At 36.5% G+C, this 22459-nt stretch overlaps 1 protein-coding gene across 1 annotated transcript in view; it reads right to left on the minus strand.

Annotated features, from left to right (window-relative positions):
- Positions 1-22459, minus strand: part of LOC128024993 (protein bicaudal C homolog 1) — an 85633-nt gene that overhangs the window by 52388 nt on the left and 10786 nt on the right. The window contains exons 2-3 of the mRNA XM_052610928.1: positions 13278-13324; positions 67-136 (exon numbers count right to left, since the gene is read on the minus strand). Coding sequence (XP_052466888.1) covers positions 67-136; positions 13278-13324 — 117 coding nt within the window. The remainder of the gene's footprint in view (positions 1-66; positions 137-13277; positions 13325-22459) is intronic.

A 22459-nucleotide genomic window follows, 5' to 3' on the forward strand; every position in this document is an offset into this window, starting at 1 on the left:
GTGGCTTTTTCCAGTTTTGAATATGTTCATCAGAATATGTTTCAGATGTGGGATGCCAGGTCTTACCTTTCTTTGACTTGGCACCAATCTTTAGTTTGGAAGGCCATGCAATCTGAGTATCTGTCTCCTCCATGACCTGTGGGGCATAAAGGACACACGTTAAAATGTCAAGGTCAATTCCCACTATTACATTTAGTGTGTTTTTTTTTTTTTTTTTTTTTTTTTTGGCATCAAAAAGTTTTAATCACAAACTCTCACTCTCTTTCTGACCCTGGACAATCATGTTAATGTGTTCATTGTTTCGCATATGTTCAGTAAGAGTAAAATAATACATTTATTATATAAAAATATCTCAAAGTATCTAGAGCAATAAATAAAAATATCTGGAAACCAAGGACCTATATATGGAAAACAGAAACTATCCCTTTTAATACTTGTATCATTATAAATGGGGCATGTAAATGCCCGCAGCCATTGGGAGAGAGTTTGAACAGGATATGAGGGCCAGTAAAGCGATTGTGAAAGCCTTTATGCAGCTGTATCTAGCAATACAAGCAGTGACCAGTACAGTTCTGTAGGGTCACTGATTCAGATTGTTGCTGCCTGGATAATTACAGGGTCTAGAGGTCTTACAGATGATTCTGAGGTGTCTTCACTAAGTACAAAGCAAATAAGCTGATGTCACTTCTGGGCAGTAGGTATTTCCCAGGGTTCTCACTAGCAGATGTCACTGCTGGCTCTGTTCCAAAACCTATAAGCTCCCTCCGTAGGGATCACAAGCTGTGAAGCCTGTTATAAGAGATTGGCAGTAAGTTGCATTATGCCTCCTAAGATGCCTTCTTTTTGCTAAATTCTAAATCAATATTACACAATATTGAAAAATTGTTGGAAATATATTTTTGCAAAACTCCAAAGATGTACCTACTGTGTATATACACAGCAGTTGCCGCTAAAATTAACACTAGAGGCAGTAAAACACCAACCATTTTTATTTCTTTAAACATTTGTGCAGACTATAGATTGATAAACACTTATTTCTGCAAAGTTTTCTTGCACAATACTGTGTTATGACTTCAGCAACACATAAACGGTTCCATATGTATGGCTTTTCAAGCATAGTAAATTTGCTCGTTAGCGCACCTGGTAGAGCACTTGTAGCATCAAGCTAAAATGGCATGGTTTCTCGAGCAAATGTATATTTTTATCTCATGTTTGCTTTTGTTAACACTGTTGGTTAGGTATAATGTAGGGTTTTGTTTTGGTGGTACGTTCATCTCCTAACTACCTCAATGCATACTGAAATCAGCGTAATAAAATGTCGCCTCATTCACATTCATCTGATTCGGACAAAACATTTTCTCAGAGAATGCAAACCTAGAATACACAGCAAAATTAAATCCAACATGGTGAACAAAGTGAGAGAAATCTTGATTACAAATACTCATAACTCATCAAACAATGAAAACTTTGACCTAGCATTTGGACTGTATGCTCAAAGTATCACATGCTTAGCAACCTGCTTGAAATCAGTTGTAAATCAAATCTTTATGTGAGAAGTGCTAATTGTTTGATACGTGAGGGCTTGTTGACTATCAACAGTCTTCAAAATGAGCTTTCATTTCAGATGCTGCTTTAGAAGGCAGCTGACAACAAGGCAGTACGTTATGTTTTGGAACAGTGTGTTGAATGCTATTGTGCCACTGTAAAGTAGGTCTCATTTCCTCTTTTACGGTTCTTTATCAATTACTCACTCGCTCATTTACTCACAGAACTCTGGCTGACATCCTACTATCTAACAATGACCTGCATAAACCAGTCTGTGAATGCGGTTTTTGGCAAAGCTGTACCCGCTTGAAAGACGTTTTCAAACAGACCACACACAGCTCCCGAAAACTCACACAGCCAAAATATTTGACATGTTATAGGACACCCCCGTAAAGGGCCTAATGTTCTAAAGTGGGTTGTTAATTTAACAAGCCCAGAATTAATACTCAACTCTGGTTGCCCACAGATACACTTTCAAGGATATAAATTTTTTTTAGAGGAAGATTCAATTTCAGATTTATTCTATCATTTTATAAGTTGGTATGTGGATTTTAAGCTGATGAAAAAAGCACAAATATAGCCAAATATGTCTAAAAATATAATAAAAAGTTGATTAAATTCATGTTATGCAAAGTAATTTTTAATGGGAAAAGCCCCCACAGGAAGATAATGTAAAGCCATGTGGCAGATGAGTAAAATAGACAAAATATTTATATTGAGATCAACATATAGTTACATTTACATAAAATCATTAGTCCACAGAAATCCAATGAAGCTTGCGTTGGAAGCATTAAAAAATGGGACCTCTGTGAAAAGCTTGTAAATCACTAGTATACACTAAAAGGTATTTGCATTATATATTAAACCATGTGATTACTGTATATTTATGGTGTGAGCACACTCCTGCTGTGCTCCACCGTGAGAATGGACAAAATGATGCAAGACTGTGTTTGCCACCTGTTTCCTGTCCCAGTCCCGCTGTGAGGTGCCACAGGTGTTCGGCAAGGAATTCTGGGCCTTAAGACCAGACTCATTTTGGGCCTTAGTTCACATAAACAACTTTAAGTGTCATAAAAAAAATGTTGGGCCTTCTATTGACTCAGCTGAGGCTCTGAAGTGTGCTTGGTCCACTGGGTCGGGGTGACACTGTTCCTGTTTTTTTATCAAGGTTTGGGTACATAGGGAACGTGAACTTACACAAGTGAGAGGTACACGTAATACAAATCCAACTCAGCATCAGAGACATTTGACTTGCAGGGAAAATAACAAGAATCAGTATTTACAGAATCACATGCTTCTACAGCAGAGGACGGATCTGTATAATATCACCCTGTTTTTCTTGATCTCCTCAAATATTGCTATCTTTGAAGATTCCCCTCCATAAATAGAAAGCATCGGGAGAGTTGAAAAACAAACCAGGGTGCTTTATTCACCTTGAAAACAAAAGCTCATCTACTGTTTAGGCAAGAAACCAGATGATTTCCTAAAGCTGTTTTACATCAGTAAATTAACAGTGACTAAACACTCAACATCACTCTGGTCCTCTGAGCAGCATGAAAAACAAACTATTGCTACTTTTAATGAATTATAGAGAGAAAGCAACCAAAACAACAAATACTAGAATGCTCCCATCCTGTTATAATCAACAAAGCAGTCACTGAATGTTTACAGCTTCGTGTGACGTTTGCACCTTGCAGTATAGCTTCAGTCTCTTGTGGATTCTCATCAATACTCTCATTATAATTTACTAGGAGTCTCAAATCTCTTCCATGAGTGATATTTACCTTGATACCTCAGATATTATGTTTTATATTTCACCTTGATTAATATCTCAATTTATATAAACTATGTTTACATGCACACCTATATTCTGGTTGCAGCAATATCCTGAATATGAGGTTTATACAGTATGCACAATGTTACTACTTTTCGCAATAATGTAATAATAAGGAATAAGGATTTCTAGCCTTCAAAAATGACTCACACGATAAATGGAATAGGTCATACAATCACTAATTTGAATTGGAATCAGAATTAAGGAAATCATATATTTTTTTTAAACCAGGGAATCGGATTGTGGCATTTACATGGCTAATTAGAATATTGCCAAATTCTAAATAAACTAATGGATAGTGATGTGCATGCAAACATAGTCACTGGCACTACTCTCTCTCTCTCTCTCTCTCTCTCTCTCTCTCTCTCTCTCTCTATATATATATATATATATGTTTGTTTTTTTATAATAAAATACATATAATACATAATTAAAATTTGTATTGAATACCTGTTGCTGCCATAATAATGGCCCATTTTAAATGTGCATGTGTTTTCTTATCCCACTCTCTGTGGTGGAGTGGTGAAGAAATACTGTTCTAGTAAATTCTTTCCAGTATTTCAGTAATAAAAGTGTATATCTTTTATTTCATGCAAATTAGAGTGAAGTACAACAGTTACCGTACGGTGCTTAGCAGTGGTCAAAATGATTTAAACAGTTCATTTTGAATCAATGCCCTTCTTGTAAACTCAGAGATGTGGATTCAGACGGCAATTGGTGTTAGTATAAACAGTAGATAATTCAGCTGGGGATTTTTTATGTGGGTGGAGGAAGAAAAACACTAACATTCTGGATTCGGATGCCAATGAAACCACTGGCTAACCCCTCTAAATACTGAAAAATAGTTTACATTCCCATAAGAAACATTTAAACAGGACTTTTGTCAGGTTTTTCTCAAAACTTACAGTTTAGATTCTTTTACCGGATAAAATAACACATTTTAAAGTGCTAAGCATTTTTGATTTAGGATCATGCATTTAAACACAAGCATACAGCAACACAAAAAAAAACAAAAAACAAAAAAACTCAGGGCTCCCAGAGTTTTTAGCTGCAGTCCTGCATATAAAGACTGAAGAAGAGGAAGAGGTTGAATGAATTACTGAACTTGAAGATGCATGGACATCTAGACAAACGATCAAATGGAAACCAACACTGTTAATTGCATTCAATAAATTTTCTCATTTAGAAACTTGGACAGAACAAGGCTGTTATTTTCATTGATGGTATCCATGATCAAAAAGCACATGGCTAGATGGCCAGATATCTGTCACTTGCATGGCTGAGCAAAGCATTACTCTTCAGCATAATAGAAACCAGTCCATTTGGAATAAGAAGGCTGAACCTCCATCATATATTATGACCAACGCTATCTCATGACCAATTCGTACGTATTTTACGAGGTGGCTTATTCGTACGAATTTGTACGACCTCACTCGTACGATTTTATACGACCCCAGTGACGGTTAGGTTTAGGGGCGGGGTTAGGTGTAGGTCATTCGTACAAATTCATACGAATTGTGCAACTCGTAAAATACGTACGATTTGGCAACAATCGTATGAAATTGTACGAGTGTGGTCGTACGAATTCGTACGAATAAGCCACCTTGTGAAAAATGTACGAATTGCCGTGAGATCGGGTTGATGAGCGAGTGATTCGTTCACTCAAACATTCTTTTATGACCAATCTTACAAATCTCAAATGAAAATGAGCTCAGAGGATATTCAGTGGCACAGAGTTGCATTTATATTTAGAATTTATTTATATATTTTAAAATATATTTTTTAATCAACCATACACTCACATTGATCTACAACTCATTTCAAACAGCTCAACTTAGGATGACAGCAGGAAAGCAAGTCATTCTTCATAATGTAGAATATTTCAAAATGGAAATTTTTACAGTTTCACAGTTTGGTTGAGATGAAAGTCTCTAGAGGCCCGTAGCACTGTTAACCAATCAAGGATGTGCCTTTTGCTCCTTTGAAGGGATACAACTTCGTCCAACGAACGGAAATGTACAATCACTTTCAAAACAGCTCTCTCGATTTGACTTAACGAGAACTTATAAATAATATTCCGACCTCACACAAACATACACCCAGATCCAGGCCTGGGAAAATCCCTTGCCTTTTGTTTTGGAAAAAAAATGTGTGGTAGGAAGGTCAAAAAAGAAATCCAGCCAACCAGAGCACTTCATTATTATACTGAGCGGAAATCAGGCAGACAGACAGTGAGCAAGAGCGCGTCGAGTCATCTATCATGAGGTGCGGGAAATGCCTGGCAATATTACAAACTCGCAGAGTAATTCCATATGATCCCTATCCCAAACAGATTCTCTTATATCTGTGTGAGGCAACAAACACCCGCTGAGGACCAGGAGTTTGATCCATCACGTCAGCGCACAGAGGCTTACCTCACAACTTGTGTGTGAACGGGATTGTGGGTGGAGGGCTAGGAAACATCCCAATTCAGTGTTTCCATGATCACATGGCTTCAGCGTACTGTGCGAGATGTTGTTGCTCACCCTGTGCATCGTTGAGACTGGCATCCCGTACGACTGACGAATCATGTTTGTTTTTCTATAATTCATGACATCTTGTCAAATAAAGAGGCAATACTAAGACTTAGAGGAAAATCGGACCAAATGTTTTCAAAGACAAAAACAAGGCTTCAGCAGCGAGAAGAAATCAAAAACAGGAAGGATCAGGTAAGGCTGAGAACACCACAGGTGCAAATTAGTAAAAGTAAAAAAAGAAGACATTTTGTAGCATGTTCATGTTGCTCTTTTCCATGCAATTAACTTAAACGGCCACCAGAGGCTGTCAAGCTCCAAAAAAAAAAAAAATAATAATAATAATAAATACAGAATCATCATGAAAGTCGTCTATATGACTTCTCAATTAATTCTTCTCAAGTCTACAGTTCTGCTGGTATAATGTATTTTGTTGGACAAAACCCGTAACATATTTTTTGGTTATAATTATTATATTTGGTTAAATGCCCGAAATAAGGTCCGTCAAACAGGATATTTAAACAGTTTATTTGACGACATAAAATAAAGCTTTTGCTAACATGTGGCTACATCTCGCTGAACAGAAAAAAATCTCATCCAATCAGTCTTCTACTTGTACTATTCCAACTCACACTTTTAGGGAAAATGTTTTTAAATAAAGAGTTGCCGGATGCTTAATGTTGGTGATCTCTGTGTAGTTCATGTATAGCCTACATTTAGCTTTTTATTCCTGGTAATACGTATGCTTCAAATTTCAAAATTGTGTTAATTTGTGAAAATTATCACGAAAAGCAAAACATTTAAGAATCATAAACTTCTGTTTGTCATGGCAATAATCAAAATCGTATGGGAAAAAAGTTTTTTTTTTTTTTTTTCGTTGAGAGAACCAGGGTGACTAACTTCTGAGCTAACCTACAAAAATACAACACTATAGCTTTCCATGCTTAATAGACAAATTAAAAGATTATAAGACATGTGGAGCACTTTTTATAAAGGATGGATGCACTTTAATTTGCTTCAAAATCTTGACCACCATCCACTGCCATTATAAAGCTTTGAAGAGCCAGGTCATTTTTTTTTTTTTTAAATAACTCCAATTGCATTTTTCTGAAATAAGAAAGTAGGATGTAGGTGTGGAACAATACATGTATTTGTACCGATCCGTCATGGTACAGACATCACGGTTTGGTGCATGAGACCTTACAACGAATACAGGCAATTTACCCCAATCCAAAAGGTGGGTTCTCGCAGCAATGCAGTGCTGTTTGATAACCAGCCGCCAGCAGAAGAACAGCGAATGCTGTGAGTTTTGGCACTTAAAACAAAGCCCACAAGACACTGACCATGTACTGAGTCTGTATGCGTCTCTCACAGACTGACAAAGGAGTATTATTTAAAGTTGTGTCCAATCAACTCTTTGCGAAATGGAGCTTTGTGCTCGTGTATCCTACCGCTCTCATTTGGCACAAATCCAAATATTCCAGAATATTTCCATATTTGCGATGTAACATTATTTATTATGTCAATTATGTAATTTGTGTACTTCAGTTGCATTCCAACGGTGACACAGAGGCAGGCGTGTTGATGTTTGGTTCACTGTATTTTATTTGGATAATGTGCCAACTGTGCTGTGAAGTTAGCAATGCTGGAACTGATGTGTTGTGTGTGTGTGTGTGTTTGTGCACGTGAGCAGGCACGATCACTTCAACTATTTCCTTACACCAGTATAATCAGCTTTAAACACTTATTGTCTTATTAATAATCCATCATTGCATAAAGTTCTGTTTTTATTTGTGTACACTCACAATGAAAACGAAACATTTTGCTTTTGTAAAATAAAGAATTCAAATAGATGTCACTTTCTGCCATTTTTTTCCTTTTCTGTGAAAAAATTAAGCCTGTCACAAAAATGAACTGAAAATCAGAATAAAGTATACGTTATATGTCGCACTGTTTTATTCTTGTTTATGTATAAACTAAATCAAATATATTTCAATATGTTTTTCTTTGTATGTATATATGTATCACAGATTATATATGTATAACATAATGTAATAATATTTAATATTTTCACATATAGGTGGATTTATTTTTTTAAATTAGTACTTCTGTCTGTTCAAAATAAATAAAAATAAACCTAGCATGGTAGATTTTTATTTCCCTGAAAAAATCGTATTGAGCTGTGACCCCGAACCGAGGTATGTAACAAACCGTGACATCTGTTTACCATTCCATCCCTACTAGGATGGCTTGAGTCTGATTAAATCATGGGATAATTTTCATTTTCAAATATAAATATAAAAGTACCTCCGAGGGAGCTCAGATTTCATAGCTGTTTAAAGGCCCAATATGAAATTGATTAAATTATGGCACACCATACAATACAGGTCTTTGTACAGGCACAGGTGGCATGTTGACTTTTTATGCCCACCCTTCTTGTTGAGGCTTTTTGTCATTGCTCCAGCCAACATGCACCTGTTTTTCATTTCCTTCCCAAAATTCCACATCAGTCCATTGACAAATAACTTACAACAGTGTACAATTTTTCCTCATTCTGTAAACAACTAGGAGTGTTTAAAGGGACAAAGAAGAGTTTTTGAATGAACCCATTAGTTTATAAAATACTACATGAAAAACGGCATCATGCAATACCAGACAAAAATGTATAGATTTTAATTGTCTAAAAATAAATAATCTACACTAAAACACAGATTTTTTTTATTACCTTTTCTGAATCATGCAAGCCTGTTTTACCACAATGCTAAGGTGTTGTGGATGCTGGAGGTTTTCTGACTGTTCATTAGCAAATTTATATGCCATTGTGAGTGTTTTATGAGTGAATTCTATGTGATTGCTTACTTGCTTAAGTCAAAATGTCATGATAAGTCATGATATTCTAGGCTCTAAATATGGGAATTACAGTATTTTCTAGGGCTGCAAGATTAAAAAAATTATTGCAATTCTTCAGATAAAAATTGTGGTCATGAATTAAAATGTGATAATGTGCTTGTTTGTAGGGCTGATTAAATCTGGGATTTTGTGTTTATATATCAATATATATATATATATATATATATATATATATATATATATATATATATATATATATATATAATATTTTTATTTAATAACAATAATAATAATAATAATAATTATTATTATTATTATTATTGTTAATAAATAAAAATATAAATATACTTAATACAATATAAATTTTTTATAAAAAATATAATTTTACATAACTTTTTTTGTATATAATTTTTTTGTGCAGCCCTAGTATTTTCAAAAGCTGTCAAAAATTATAGTAAAATTAAATAGAAAAGTCTGATTACTTAGAAAAGTAATGGCACTCCTCTCCTTAACAATTTCATTTGATTTATTATTCTTATCTATTCATAACTGTGCAGGACAAGTTACACAAAAAAAGATTTTCCCCAAGTATGAGCAATAGGCCTAAGAGTGATGCTTGCATTGGCAAACACCAAATGAAACACTTTCATTTTTTAGTACTGAAACAAAAAACACAATGCAATAAATGTGAAATGAATTATTTTGTAAAAAAATTGTCTACAAAGCAACTATTTACATAGCAGTATGAGTAGCTAAGCCAAAAATCTGTTAAAAAAAACTCGTATTATTTCTGCATTCTTTGAGAGAGATGAGGCGAGGTTTCCTGAGGTTTCTTCGTTACCTGATCGAGGCTCTCAGCATGAGGGAAACATCTAAGCAAAAAGGGCTGAATCCCATCATTGTGCAGGATCACGATCATCAATACCTGATGGCTCAGACATGAAAACGCAGCCACCATGATGGACAGGAACGCAATGTTTTTATTGAAAACACACAAAATTTCAGCGCGCTGTTATCACTCTAACATAGACATGCTCTTGGGACGCGGGACGCTGAATCAGCAGAAATATTTTCCTCACAGTGAAAAGACTCCTACAGTTCTTTTTTTCTACTATTTTTAAGAAACACTCCTTTTAAACGGATTGTTGTTGTTTTCAACATTTGTGAGATCATTTCTAAGGTCATTTTCCATGAATTAATTTGTGAGTCTGGGTGCAGGCTGAATTTCACATTTTTAAATAGTGTGTTTAGATAAAGTATTTGTTTTCAGCACAAGTATGTTGACGTGAGCAGAAAAATACCACTCTTATCTTTTGATCACATTTACAAGGTTCCTTGAGAGATACACTGTGTTATTTCACAGAGGAATTATCATATCCTTCATTCTTAACGTTCCCTAATTGCTAAAATGAAAAACTGGATGGCCTACATTGTAAGCTGTATATAAAATAAAGATTATTAGAGTTTTACAAGATTTAAAATTTAAAGCAACAGTGCACCAACAAAAAAAAAAAAAAGAAAATTGCTGAAAATGTTTTCACCCTCAGGCCATCCAAGATTTAAATGAGTTTGCTGGAATTTAGATCACTTGCTCAACAATGGATTCTCTGCAGTGAATGGGTGCCGTCAGAATGAGAGTCCAAACAGCTGATAAAAACATCACAATAATCCACAAGTATTCTACTTGTCTCACAAAGTGAAAATCTGTGTTTGTAGTAAACAAATTCATCAAGATATTTTTAACTTCAAACCATTGCTTCCAGCTAAAATATAAGTGCTCAATTCATAATATTGCTTTCTCCAGTTAAAAAAAAAATAAAATGATAATAATAAAATGCTTCTCTGAATCAGGAGAGAAATATGCACAGATAGAGCACTGATTACAAGCAAAAACAGAAATAAGTAAGTCAAATGGATTACTTGTGGATTATTGTGATGTTTTTATCAGCTGTTTGGACTCTCATTCTGATGGCACCCATTCACTGCAGAGGATCCTTTGGTGAGCAAGTTATGTAATTTCTCAAAATTTGTTCTGATGAAGAAACAAACTCATATACATCTTGGATGGCCTGGGGGTTAGTCAATTTTCAGCAATTATTTTCTGGGTGAACTATTCAATTTATTTAATATGTTACATGGCATTCCTTTGTAACTGTTCCAGAAATGTACTAGCAATTTCTGAGTGAAAATAGCTATAATCGTGATTGTGCCGGAGCACACACACACACACACACACACACACACATACACACACACACACACACACAGACTTCATGGATACACACGGTCAAAGTCCATAAGACTGCAAATCCACATATATTGTGTTGTTTGAGAAATGGCCATTGTTAACACACTGTTCGTGACATGATAGGTTTTGTTTATTTGAAAAGCAGGGACTGGCGTTCCTGAAGCTTTGCATCAGCTGTAACTACCCTTGTGGCAGCCCAAGGCTTATGGTTCAGCCAGCCGTATCTTCCAGAACAGGCACTTTCCAAGCTCTCTTAACTGGGTCTGATTATTTTCCCACACCTTACAGGTCAAAACAAATGGAACATTGACATGGACTGTAATTCATACCAATATAGACTTGCCTGCAAGTGTGTTTATTTTGTAGGCCAGCATGCTCTGATTCAGGTGCTGATTCTCATTCCTGCCCTGAGCTGTCTGGCTTCTCCAGTCTGTATTTCTTCACAGCCTGCCAATCAGTCCAGCTAGTGTTCGCCCCAAATACTGTTCTACCCCACTGAGTCCAAATACGCCAAGTGAGCTTGTTTTGGCGAGGCCATAAACACACAGGAGTTTGAGTATCCTTCAGGGAGAGGTGTTGTGTCACGAGTAACTGACTAGGCTCTCGAAGCAAATGTTATTTATCACACACTTCACGCTTTTGCACACTTCCTGTACACTTTAGCAGAGATCCATTTCAATGTAGTTATTTTGCCATTTTACCATGCAGATTTTGAACGGGGAGTTTAGCTCTGCCACGTAAAATAAGTAAAATATCACATTTCTCACTCATGTTATTTTGGATTATTAAAAAAAAAAAATGTATATATATTTTTTTATATTAAATATGGTAATAATTAAGCATGAAAGGTACTGTCACGCCCCTGGATTCATTATGTTGCAGTTTCATTCCTCATGTTCTCTGTGTAACCTAGTTTCTGTGTCGTCTTAATTGTGTCATTATGTTCAGATGTGTCTTGTCAATTACCCTCTTTAAGTTCCAATTAAAAGTTGCAGTTTGTTCAGTATTAAGTTGTCTGGTCTTGTCAATGTGTAAGTGTGTTTCTGCTTTCACCTTATAGATTACCCCTATGTGGATTATTAAAGACTTTGTATCAATCTCTGCCTCGTTTTACGGGCTTCTCTCCATCACCACACCATGACAGGTACACGACATTACAAAATTTTAAGGACACTAAAATGTGTAAATATTTTTCAAATCAGTATCTTATGCCCTCCAAGGCTGCGTTTTATTTGATCAAAAATATAGTCAAAAAAGTAAATGTGACATGATTAGAATTTAAGTAATCATTTTCTAATGAATAGATTTTAAAATGTAATTTATTCCTTTAATGGCAAACTGAATTTTCAGCAGCCATCACTATTTCAGTGTCACGAGCCATCAGAAATCATTCTAATATTTGACTAATTTCTGATTATTTTGGCCATCAAAGATGTTGATGGGTTTGTTTTTTCTGAACATCTGAACAGATCTGAGAAATTTACCATCACATCATTTGCTCGCCAATGGATCCTCTGTAGTGAATGGGTGCCGTCAGAATAAGAGTCTAAACAGAAGATAAAAACATCACAATAATCCACATGAAGTGATGGTTTCAAGTTAAAATGCCTTAACAATGGTTTTATTTCTTACCAACATGAAGCTTTTCGCTTCACAAGACGTTAATTGAGTGGTGTGGATTATTGTGATGTTTTTAGCAGCTGTTTGGACTCTCATTCTTACGGCACCCATTCGCTGCAGAGGATTCAATGGTGAACAAGTGACGTGATTCTGAATTTCAGTCTAAATGTACATTTTTCTGGCTGAACTATTCCTTTAAACACATAAATGTGTCACACTGTTTGTGTTCTGAAGGACAGGGAGAAAGTCATATAGGTTTGGAATGACAGAATTCGTATTTGTGGATGAATCTCTTTAAAGGATGTTGTTAAGCACAAGACACAGCAGAGTGACTATATTCACAATGTCCCATATATTCTAAAATACAAAACATTGTTAATCACAAGCCAGTTTTACAGAAAACTGAATCTAGACCCTGCCTTTTTGTAACTGACAGTTTTTCTGTTACTGAATATATAAATTTGATTCAGATTTGGCTGAGCAAATACACACTGAGCCTACAACACTAGTTATGGATGTCCCGTATTTATTCTATTACCACAATGATAGTATTTTGCGGCTTGAGAACCACAAAGATATTGCACTGTTGTATCATGCAGCACTAATTGCAGAAATAATTACACGTGACTGCCGCATGCGTCTGCCAAAGCAATGTGGTTTTCCTTACCTTTTGAAAGAAGTCCTCACCTCCGTTGACTCGCCCCTCTGTGGCAGCTGCAGAGAAGAATGGGACATTTCAGAAAGAGCGTAACATCAGGAATCACTTATGCTGGCGTATTGACAAAATCAGCAATTCATATCAACACATTCTTCCACATGGCCTTGGGTGGAAAAATGTCTGCAATTTAGGCAGGACGTGGGACATTTTCCTGTCCATTTGGAGCAAGTCACCTCTACAGAAAAATCAATGCACTTCTCCTTTTTAAAGCTTTATGCAGGATTGTAATACACTTTGTGATGCATACTACATTTAGAAGGTTTAAATGACATGTATATTTTTAATGTGCATGGTGTAGTGGGTAAAGCTGTGGGTTCAGTTTCAACCCCAATTAGGGGTTCCTATAGTTCTTCTTGAACATCAGGCTTTGCAGACTTTTTGTCAGCTTAACTACTTCGACATAACATATTTAGTGAAGTACACCCCCCCCCCCCCATGTCACATTTGCATGTTCATGGTTCGCTAATGGTCACATGACATGCAAGTATTTTTTATTTAATTTTTTCAAATGTTTTATAATTACAGTTGCAATATAAAAGTTATATTCTTAAACGTTTAACTTTCAAATATTCACGCTTTTAATTTGGCAGAATTGGCAGCCTTTGATTTGATAATCACACAGCTATATCATGATTATACGATGATAGGCTTTTCATCAGCTCATTTGTGAAACCCTGATGTAGATCACAGCACTACCAACGCTAAGTGTCAAGTGATGAATCCCAGACAACACGGTATAAGATGTTCTGTTTCTAAAGCATCTGCTAAATATGAAAATGCAAAATGTAACCCACATCATACAAGGAAACTGACATGCTTGGTTTTCCAAGAACATATGATTTAAATGAATCAATAAAATACAAAGACATGACTTGTTGGGCAAATTTGGATGTTGTTTAAGAACTTCAAAACCACAAAATGCAGATGTCGATAGACGTAAACCACTTTATTTTATTTTTATTTTTTTTGGATTTTCCAGATCAGGAACATGACCTACATTGAGAGATGCAGGCATAGTCTTGTTGGGCCAAGCTTTAAAATATGTGTCTACTGTAATCCAGATGAATGCAACATGTTTATTTATATCCAATGAATTACAGCGAGGGGAGGTTTTATTTATTTTTTTGAGTTAGATTGACTGAAAATTGCTCAAACCACAGGCACTGGCTGAATCAGCCCTGCTTTACTGCTAAGACATGCTATCCAGTGGAGGATACTCAAGAAGCCCTTAGAACAAACTGAACTCTACAGAGTTAACTACATTCAGGGGGAAAACAGAATTACACATTTTTCTGTGATTGGACAAGAAACAAACCTAAACAGGTTTATGAAACTCAACATAGATACTATGACCTTCTCAAAAAATTATGAACAGAATTTGACCATTTAACTCCATGTTGCTCAAAACATCTGATGTGTGGCCACCACGTAGGCTACCAATGACAATGACAGTCTCACCCTCACACTCTTGGGACACACACAGATTGTTCTCTGCCTGTTATATATTTGCACACAACACTGGAAAACACTTGTTAAACTCCAATCCAATCAGACTGCTTGGCAGCATGGAAGCAACAACAGCAAAGTCATGGGTTCAAATTCCAAGAAATGCAAGAAACTGTGAAATATATACCTTGAATGCAGTGTTAGTCACTTTGGACCATACATTTAAGGTAGATGTAAATTTCAGGAGTTGGTTCACAGGTCTTTAATCACTAAATGTTTAAAATAGTGAGAAAAAAACATTTTGGCAACAGAAAATGAAACCACATAATACAGACACATAAACACAGAAGTGACAAATATATGTACACAAAATTAACAAGCAGAAAACAAAAGTAAACATATCAGCACTTCACCAAGACCAAAAATGATGCTAGAGTAGCAATGTGCAAAATTTGTTGTGCTAAAATGAGAAGAGACTCATTGTATCACCTGACAACAGCATTAAAAGTGTCATTTCACCCATTTAATTACTGATATCTTTATTTTCAGCTTTAGATTCTGGCTAAATGAAAACTTTCATTTCAGTTTCTGAGTTTCTGTACAGTCATCTCAGTGCATCACTGGGTTAAGTTACTGGGTTGATATTATGAGCACTTCTAACTAACTAATCATCGGTCTTGCCAAAGATTCCCAGGTCTGTGATATTTATTCTTTAAACACAGTTTCGGTCAGATTGTCAGGTCTCAGAATAAGCTGTGGAACAGAGAGTCAAAAGTCTTACTAATGAAAGGCTAAGACTCCACTGACTTCCATAATATGGAAAACTTTTGAAACAAATATCTTCTATGCAGCCCGCGGCTGCAGCTTTCTCTCATTTGGGGGTGTTTTGTGCAGTTGGAGCTGTGCTTTCGTCGCCGATTCGGCGATTCTACGCAGAACATAAATACAACTGGAAAAACCTGTGAAATCCAAGTGGAAAGGTTCAACATCTGTATTCATTGTATTGCTTTACAATTGTTTTGTCTTCTTTAAGAATCCTGTTAGCACTTTATTTTTCATTGATATAAAGTAGATGTAATTCTTTTGTTCAGATCAAAATGTTATGACATTGTATATCACCACTGTACACTTAAATTGTGAACCTTTAAAGAAGGGTCTAAAAATATATATGGTCTTTTTATAAAATATATTTTATATGTATTATACATTTAATCAAAGGATCCTGAAAGCACTTAAATTTTCCCCCCTTTTCTCATACTGCACAAAAATTGTATCAATAACACTGAATGTTACAGGGACTGATTATTGCAAATGCAAATCCCACTGTGTTCTGGTTAAACAATTATTATTTATTTATTGCTAAGGTTTGCATATGGTGGTGTGTTCTTAATGACAGCTTTCCTTACAATATATACTATTCCTAAAATAAGAAATATCCCAATATGTCACCTTGCTTACAGTATCGTAATGTATCTCAACATATTGTACCGCAGCCCCGGTATCCTGATACATATCGTATCGCTAGATTCTTGGCAATACACAGCCCTATTTAACATTTTTCATGATAACTAGGCTACTCCTGGGAGGTCAGGCAACTGCTCTTCACTTTACTTCACGCCAGCTTCAGTATAATAGCTTGATAGACTGATATCTTTTTTTTCTTTCTTGGCATTTAGTATCTTTAAGCCAGAGCCTTATGGAACATAAGAATAAATCAACAAAATGCTCAGCTCCACAGACAAATGTCAAGGCTTTGTTCATCATCCCATACAGTGAATATGTATAAAATAAATATCTATGAATTGCTGGAGCAGGTTAAACTTTCATTCTTATCCGAGATGGGCTGTGTTTCCCAAAGCGGACTTGTGACCTAAATGTCTTTTTTGTGACTAGATTTCTTCCCTTCAGAGCAAAGTGCAAAGTTAAAGAGTATAGCGCTGCCAACATCCTCTAATGCAAGATTAGTGGTTAACCTCTCTGTATAGGCTCCACCGGTATAAGAAATGGGTTCTTACTTTACAGAGAACTCAATCTTCATGTAATGTCTCACACCACTTCCTCCACTTATGTCAGCTTACATTAGGGTGCATTACTACTATACCTGGCAGTGCATCTAGAAACTGAATAATTTCAGTATATAAATGTATAGAAATGATGTTTATTTACTGCTGGTCATATTAAATTTGTATTTACAGGATGACTTTGTAATCGCAGAGACCCTGTAATAATATTTTTGATCCACTGATGTTAATAATGAGGCAATAATTATTTTCATTTTATGGCCGATGACATTCATTTTCATAACCATTTTAAATACTACAAGAGAAGTTAGGAACCACAATATATATTGTAGAGAATGAAAAGCTGACTTGAAAAACAACTTCATAAGATGTTAAATGATGGACTGGAGTGGTGTGAATTACTTGTGATGTTTTTATCAGCTGTTTGGACTCATTCTGGCGGCACCCATTCACTGCTGATGATCCATTGCTGAGAAAAGGACGTAATGCCAAATTTGACCAAATCTGTTCTGATGAAGAAACAAATTCATCTACATCTTGAAATGCCTGAGGGTGAGTACATTTTCCGCAAATTTTCATTATTTTAATGATGAGCCAATAAAAATTTCCTTTTTATACTATACTCTCCATATAAATAATTTCTTATTTTAAATAATAAGATATTTATAAATATTATACCTCCTTGCTTTGCTCAGTGGTAGTATTTTAGTTTACATTTTAGTATGTAAGTGTAAAGCCTCTGTCTCATGTAGACTCTTAAATGGAAAAATACTGCCGTTTATATCCTGCTCAGTCATAACTGCTAACATTATTACATATTGTTAGCACTCCCGATCTTACTTAAGGCACTTGAATTAATAGTCAAAGTCCTGGCCTGCAAAAACAAGTGTTATACGTTCAATTACAGATGGGAGTTACCCATCAACTAAGAATTAATGAGATCCCATTCAGTTCTTTAAGAATATTGGCACTTGACACAAGATTGCTTCAGAGGGACTCTTATTTGTGCACTTTAAATTGCTTATGATGGAAAGTGTATCTATTAAATATGTCATTATGCTGGTTCAATGGACCTCTGCGGGAACAAGGGCCCGCTGTTGCCTGGAAACTACCAAACAATCGCACAGATGTGTGATGCTGCTGGGTCCAAGGCTCCAAATGGATTTGCTGACCTCAGAATTGTTGTCGGCAGAATACTAATAGTCGGATGATTTGAATGCATATACATTGGCAAGTTAAACACATCACAGATTTTATATATATATAAAGAGTAACTTTGATTCTCGCTGTAGTAATGTTGCCGCCGCCGACATGTTGTGGAGACGATGTGTATTTCATTGTGAAAGCGAAAATACTTTGTTTGGCCTTCCAAAAGAGGACACAACTAAATCAGTGGTTAAGTTGTATATACAACACTGTTCCAGAACAGTTCGACCCAAATATTCAGATGTGTGCAGCGCATTTTATGGAGGACGAGGTTTGTTTCTTGAACCAGTAGCCTACAATGCTTCTGTGCAAAGGCTACAAAGGCTGTTTCTATAAAGTGGGTCAATTCCAACTTCGCAAGGACAGTCTGGAGCTTCTGACTCACAGCCTGTAAGTACATTCACATATTGAAAGAATTGGCCACTGACTCCAATCACAAATGCAGACATGGTTTTATGTTTATGTGGTGTGACGCATAAAAAAAGTCAGTATTATCAGTAATTTTCTCCCCACTCGATGCAAAAAATGCCTCTTTAGTAAGGGGTTTTACTGTTTTTGTCTCATCGTGCCGGGAGAAGACATCACAGTATGGTAAGGGGCGAAACATTTCCGTCACATGCTTGAGGAATTCGACCCATCACAATGCAGTGGATAGCTGGCCAATCAGTGTACATCTTGCTTTTCAGAACAATGAGCTTTGTAAAAATCGACATGATTAGAAAGACGGGGCATAGAGGAGCAACAATAATGTACATTATGTGGAAAATAATGTGATTTTTGAACCTTAAACCAATTCATGCCACTCGCTTGATAATAAAATAATAATAATAATAATTTAAAAAGAGATTAAAAACAATAATACTTAAATACACTAAGGCTGGGTGATATGTACAAAATCTTTTTTCAATATCGACTTAATAAATATGGCAATATCCGATAATATCATCTATTCCCTGCCGAAGACAACATAGCCGACACGCATCGTAAACAAAGTTTGGTTGTGCTTTATCTGTATCTGTATCTGACGATTACAAATTTTATGAAATGATTTACTCCTCAAAATATGCATGATTTGCACGAATACTTTCACCACTTGTCATTTTTAGAGTAACTGGGCCTCATTTATGCTAACCAGCAAACTTGAAGTAATAATGAGCATAAATGTGTTCTGCTCATGTTGCAGGAACAAGACACTTTAAATGAAACCTATTATGAAAAGAAAAAAAAAGAAAAAGTGAAACCAACATGAATAGACTACCATGAGTACCCTTCCATTAACTTGGCTGGCACAAACAAAGTTTTACAAGATTTTTCCTTTCATCATCTCGGACATCCTTTGTCTCTGACCCGTAAAGAGAGTTAATGGAAACCATTAAAAACGATAAACAAAGCTTGCAGTTTGTCTGCAGATTGTGGCACATCGTTCACATGTCCCAGCTGAGTGTGAGTCAGTCTGGAAGAATGCACGCTTTCTCCAGATTATCTGTGGATGGAGGGTACATATCATCAACGTACGCACTATCCACCAAAAACTGAACCCAGCAGGGTATTGAGAAACCATTATCTGCAGCTGCCTTTCTTGGCTCTGTTTACTAGGATAAGCATCCGCCAACAGAAGTGTTTATTATATGACCCCTGCTATGGGGTCATATAATAAATAAATGTAAGTTTAAAATGCACATGTATAATGCAACGTTTACAATTAGTCTATTTTCTAAATGCATCCATCCAACCAACAACATATGGATAGAAAGTCCCCAGCCCACCCTATATATATATTTTTTATTTTATTTGACATTTAGATTCACTAAAATGTACGTCATAAAATATATCTGTCGTAGGGGTGTGCGATATCACGATTTTTGATTGTGGACATTTAAAATGTCTCCACGGTCTGCATTTGAAGAAATATCGAGCTACAGCACACATTCTACCAGTTGCAGTGCCTGCTCCTCTGTCTCAATATACTGTACAACATGACATACATTCACATCAAATATTACTCAGTGTTACACTCATGGGACACTCCACTTCGCAAGCACAAAAGTAAAATGGTTAAACTTTTCATTCGCATCTGTTCTGACATGAGCTTTTTCTGAGCGCATACACCTGAAGCTCGTGCACACTAAAAAGCCTCTCAAAAACTGCCTGATAGCACTAATAATGTCAAAAACACACAAGGTTTACATATAAACACAGTTGTTATGTCTAAAGTTTAAGTAAAGTTGAGAGAAAAACGGATGCGTGCAGCTCTTAAAGTGACAGCAAACTAACGCCGGTTTCAAACTGCAAGCGTGAGCAGCACATGTTTTTTTCGGCGTGCATGTTAAGCAATGAGTGCATTCAGAACCAGCAGCAGGAGCAGCACGTGAGCGTCAACCTGGAGCGTCGCGTGAGCAGCAGTGAAGCGGGTCTATTTTTGTTGCGCTGCTGACGCTCAATTAAAGTAACAACACACTTCTGATGGACAAAATAAACATGATTTCACACAAAACATGATAAAAATGCACATAAAAAGCATGTCCAGTTTGTTTTAACACGAATTGGAGCATGTATGGGAAGAAAATGAAGAATTACTTGACAAACTTACGCCTTTCATTTATTTTCAGTTCCACAGTTACAGAAATGGAGCTATGGACACAATAAATACACATACAACATATTGATATCTTTAATATTCGGCCTAATAAAAATATTATGAACACTCAGCATGTTCACATCGGTTTAGAACAAACCTTGCTGAACACAGAAGAAGATATTTTGAAGAATGTGGGTAACGAACAGTTGCTGGTCCCCTTCGACTTTGATAGTAGGAAAACATTTTGGTGACCCATGTTCTTCAAAATAACTCAAGTTCAACTGAAGAAAGAAACTCATTCAGGTTCATGTCTAAAGAGTAAGTAAATCATGACAGAATTTTCATTGGTGGGTGAACTATCCTTTTAATGTTTATAAAACTTCAAAACACACAAAAAAGCACTCACTGCTCTTGACTGAAGAACTTGAATACAGTTGCTTTAAGAAACATTGCATAATTTATATGGTGATGTGTTTATAGTGTTTTATTTTTATATTTATTCATTCAATTTATTGAATGCTATGGACAAATACACCTGCTGTACCTGAAAAATAAAGCACTGTTTGCTTTATTTATATATTATTTGTATTTGTAATGTGTACCTTTGTTCTTATTTTTCAATAACAAATATAAGATAATGACAAAGACTTTTATCTTCGCCCACTTTGGCCTAAATATCTGATTTTGTTACCTTAATTTAAAATTAGTATTGATGTGATAACTTGCAAAATAGTAAAACTAACTGACAAAGAATCATGATATAATATTTCTGCCTAATCCCCAATTCTAATTTGTAGGTTCTTCTGATATGTGCAACATTAATGTCAAGTGGCGTAATTACTTTCAAAACAATTTTTTTTCCCCTTCTTTTTTCCACATTATCAAGATTATGCTCCATTTGATGTTGAACTTGCCATTCCATAAAGGTGGGGGGGATCCATACTATCCTATATTATTATAGGACAGTACAATAATTTTTACAGATTTTTTAGGAATTTAAATATGACAAATAACACAAATAATAAAAAACTGTTGTCACGGTTTTACGCTGCCTGAAGGAATACGGAGTCGAGGATAAACGGAATAAGGTTTTTAATATAAACAACACAGGGGATATCCAACATGGAGCACAGAGGTAGACACACGTAAGTAGCAAGTGATGAATGAAGACCCGACCAAACAGAACTGAAAGGACAAGGCTTAAGTACAAAGGATAATTGGGGAAACACAGGTGGATGGAATCATTAAATTAACAGGGACATGGAACACATGAGGAAGATAATAGACACACCTGGGAACTAATCACGGAAGACAGAAACTGGGTCACTGGGGCAAAAACATTAAATGAGTCCAGGTGTGTGACAGTACTCCCCCCTCCCGGTAGGTGCGTCCTCGCACCGTAGAAACAACAGAGGGAGGCGTGGGTGGGAACTTGGGAGGAGGTTCCGGTGGAGGACGGACTCCCAGGAGGGGGCCAGCAGACAGGGACCACAGAAGGAGGAGCCAGGGAGGAGACGACGGAGGGAGGAGCCAGGAAGGAGACAGGAGCAGGAGGAGCCAGATGGTCCACCAGAGACCAGCCAGGACGGAGATCCAAGGTGGAGTCGACGGCGGGAGGAGCCATGGTGAAGGAAGGGTCGACGACACCAGGGGGCCGACAGGCGGAGACTGCACCGGTGGGTGAGGAGCCCAAGATGGAGCAGCACAGCCGCAGAGCCAGGGTGACGACGAGGTTCCGGAGGGCCTAGGTGGAGCAGAAGGCTCAGGCGACCAAGGCGGAGGCGGGGTCCTGGCAGACCGCTGTGGAGCCGGAGCGACCGAGGATGGAGGTGGAACCGGAGGGAAGGAGGAGCCTGACAGAGCCGGAGGGATGGAGTGAA

Source organism: Carassius gibelio, chromosome A12 (genome assembly GCF_023724105.1).
Source record: "Carassius gibelio isolate Cgi1373 ecotype wild population from Czech Republic chromosome A12, carGib1.2-hapl.c, whole genome shotgun sequence".
Classification (NCBI taxonomy): domain Eukaryota; kingdom Metazoa; phylum Chordata; class Actinopteri; order Cypriniformes; family Cyprinidae; genus Carassius; species Carassius gibelio.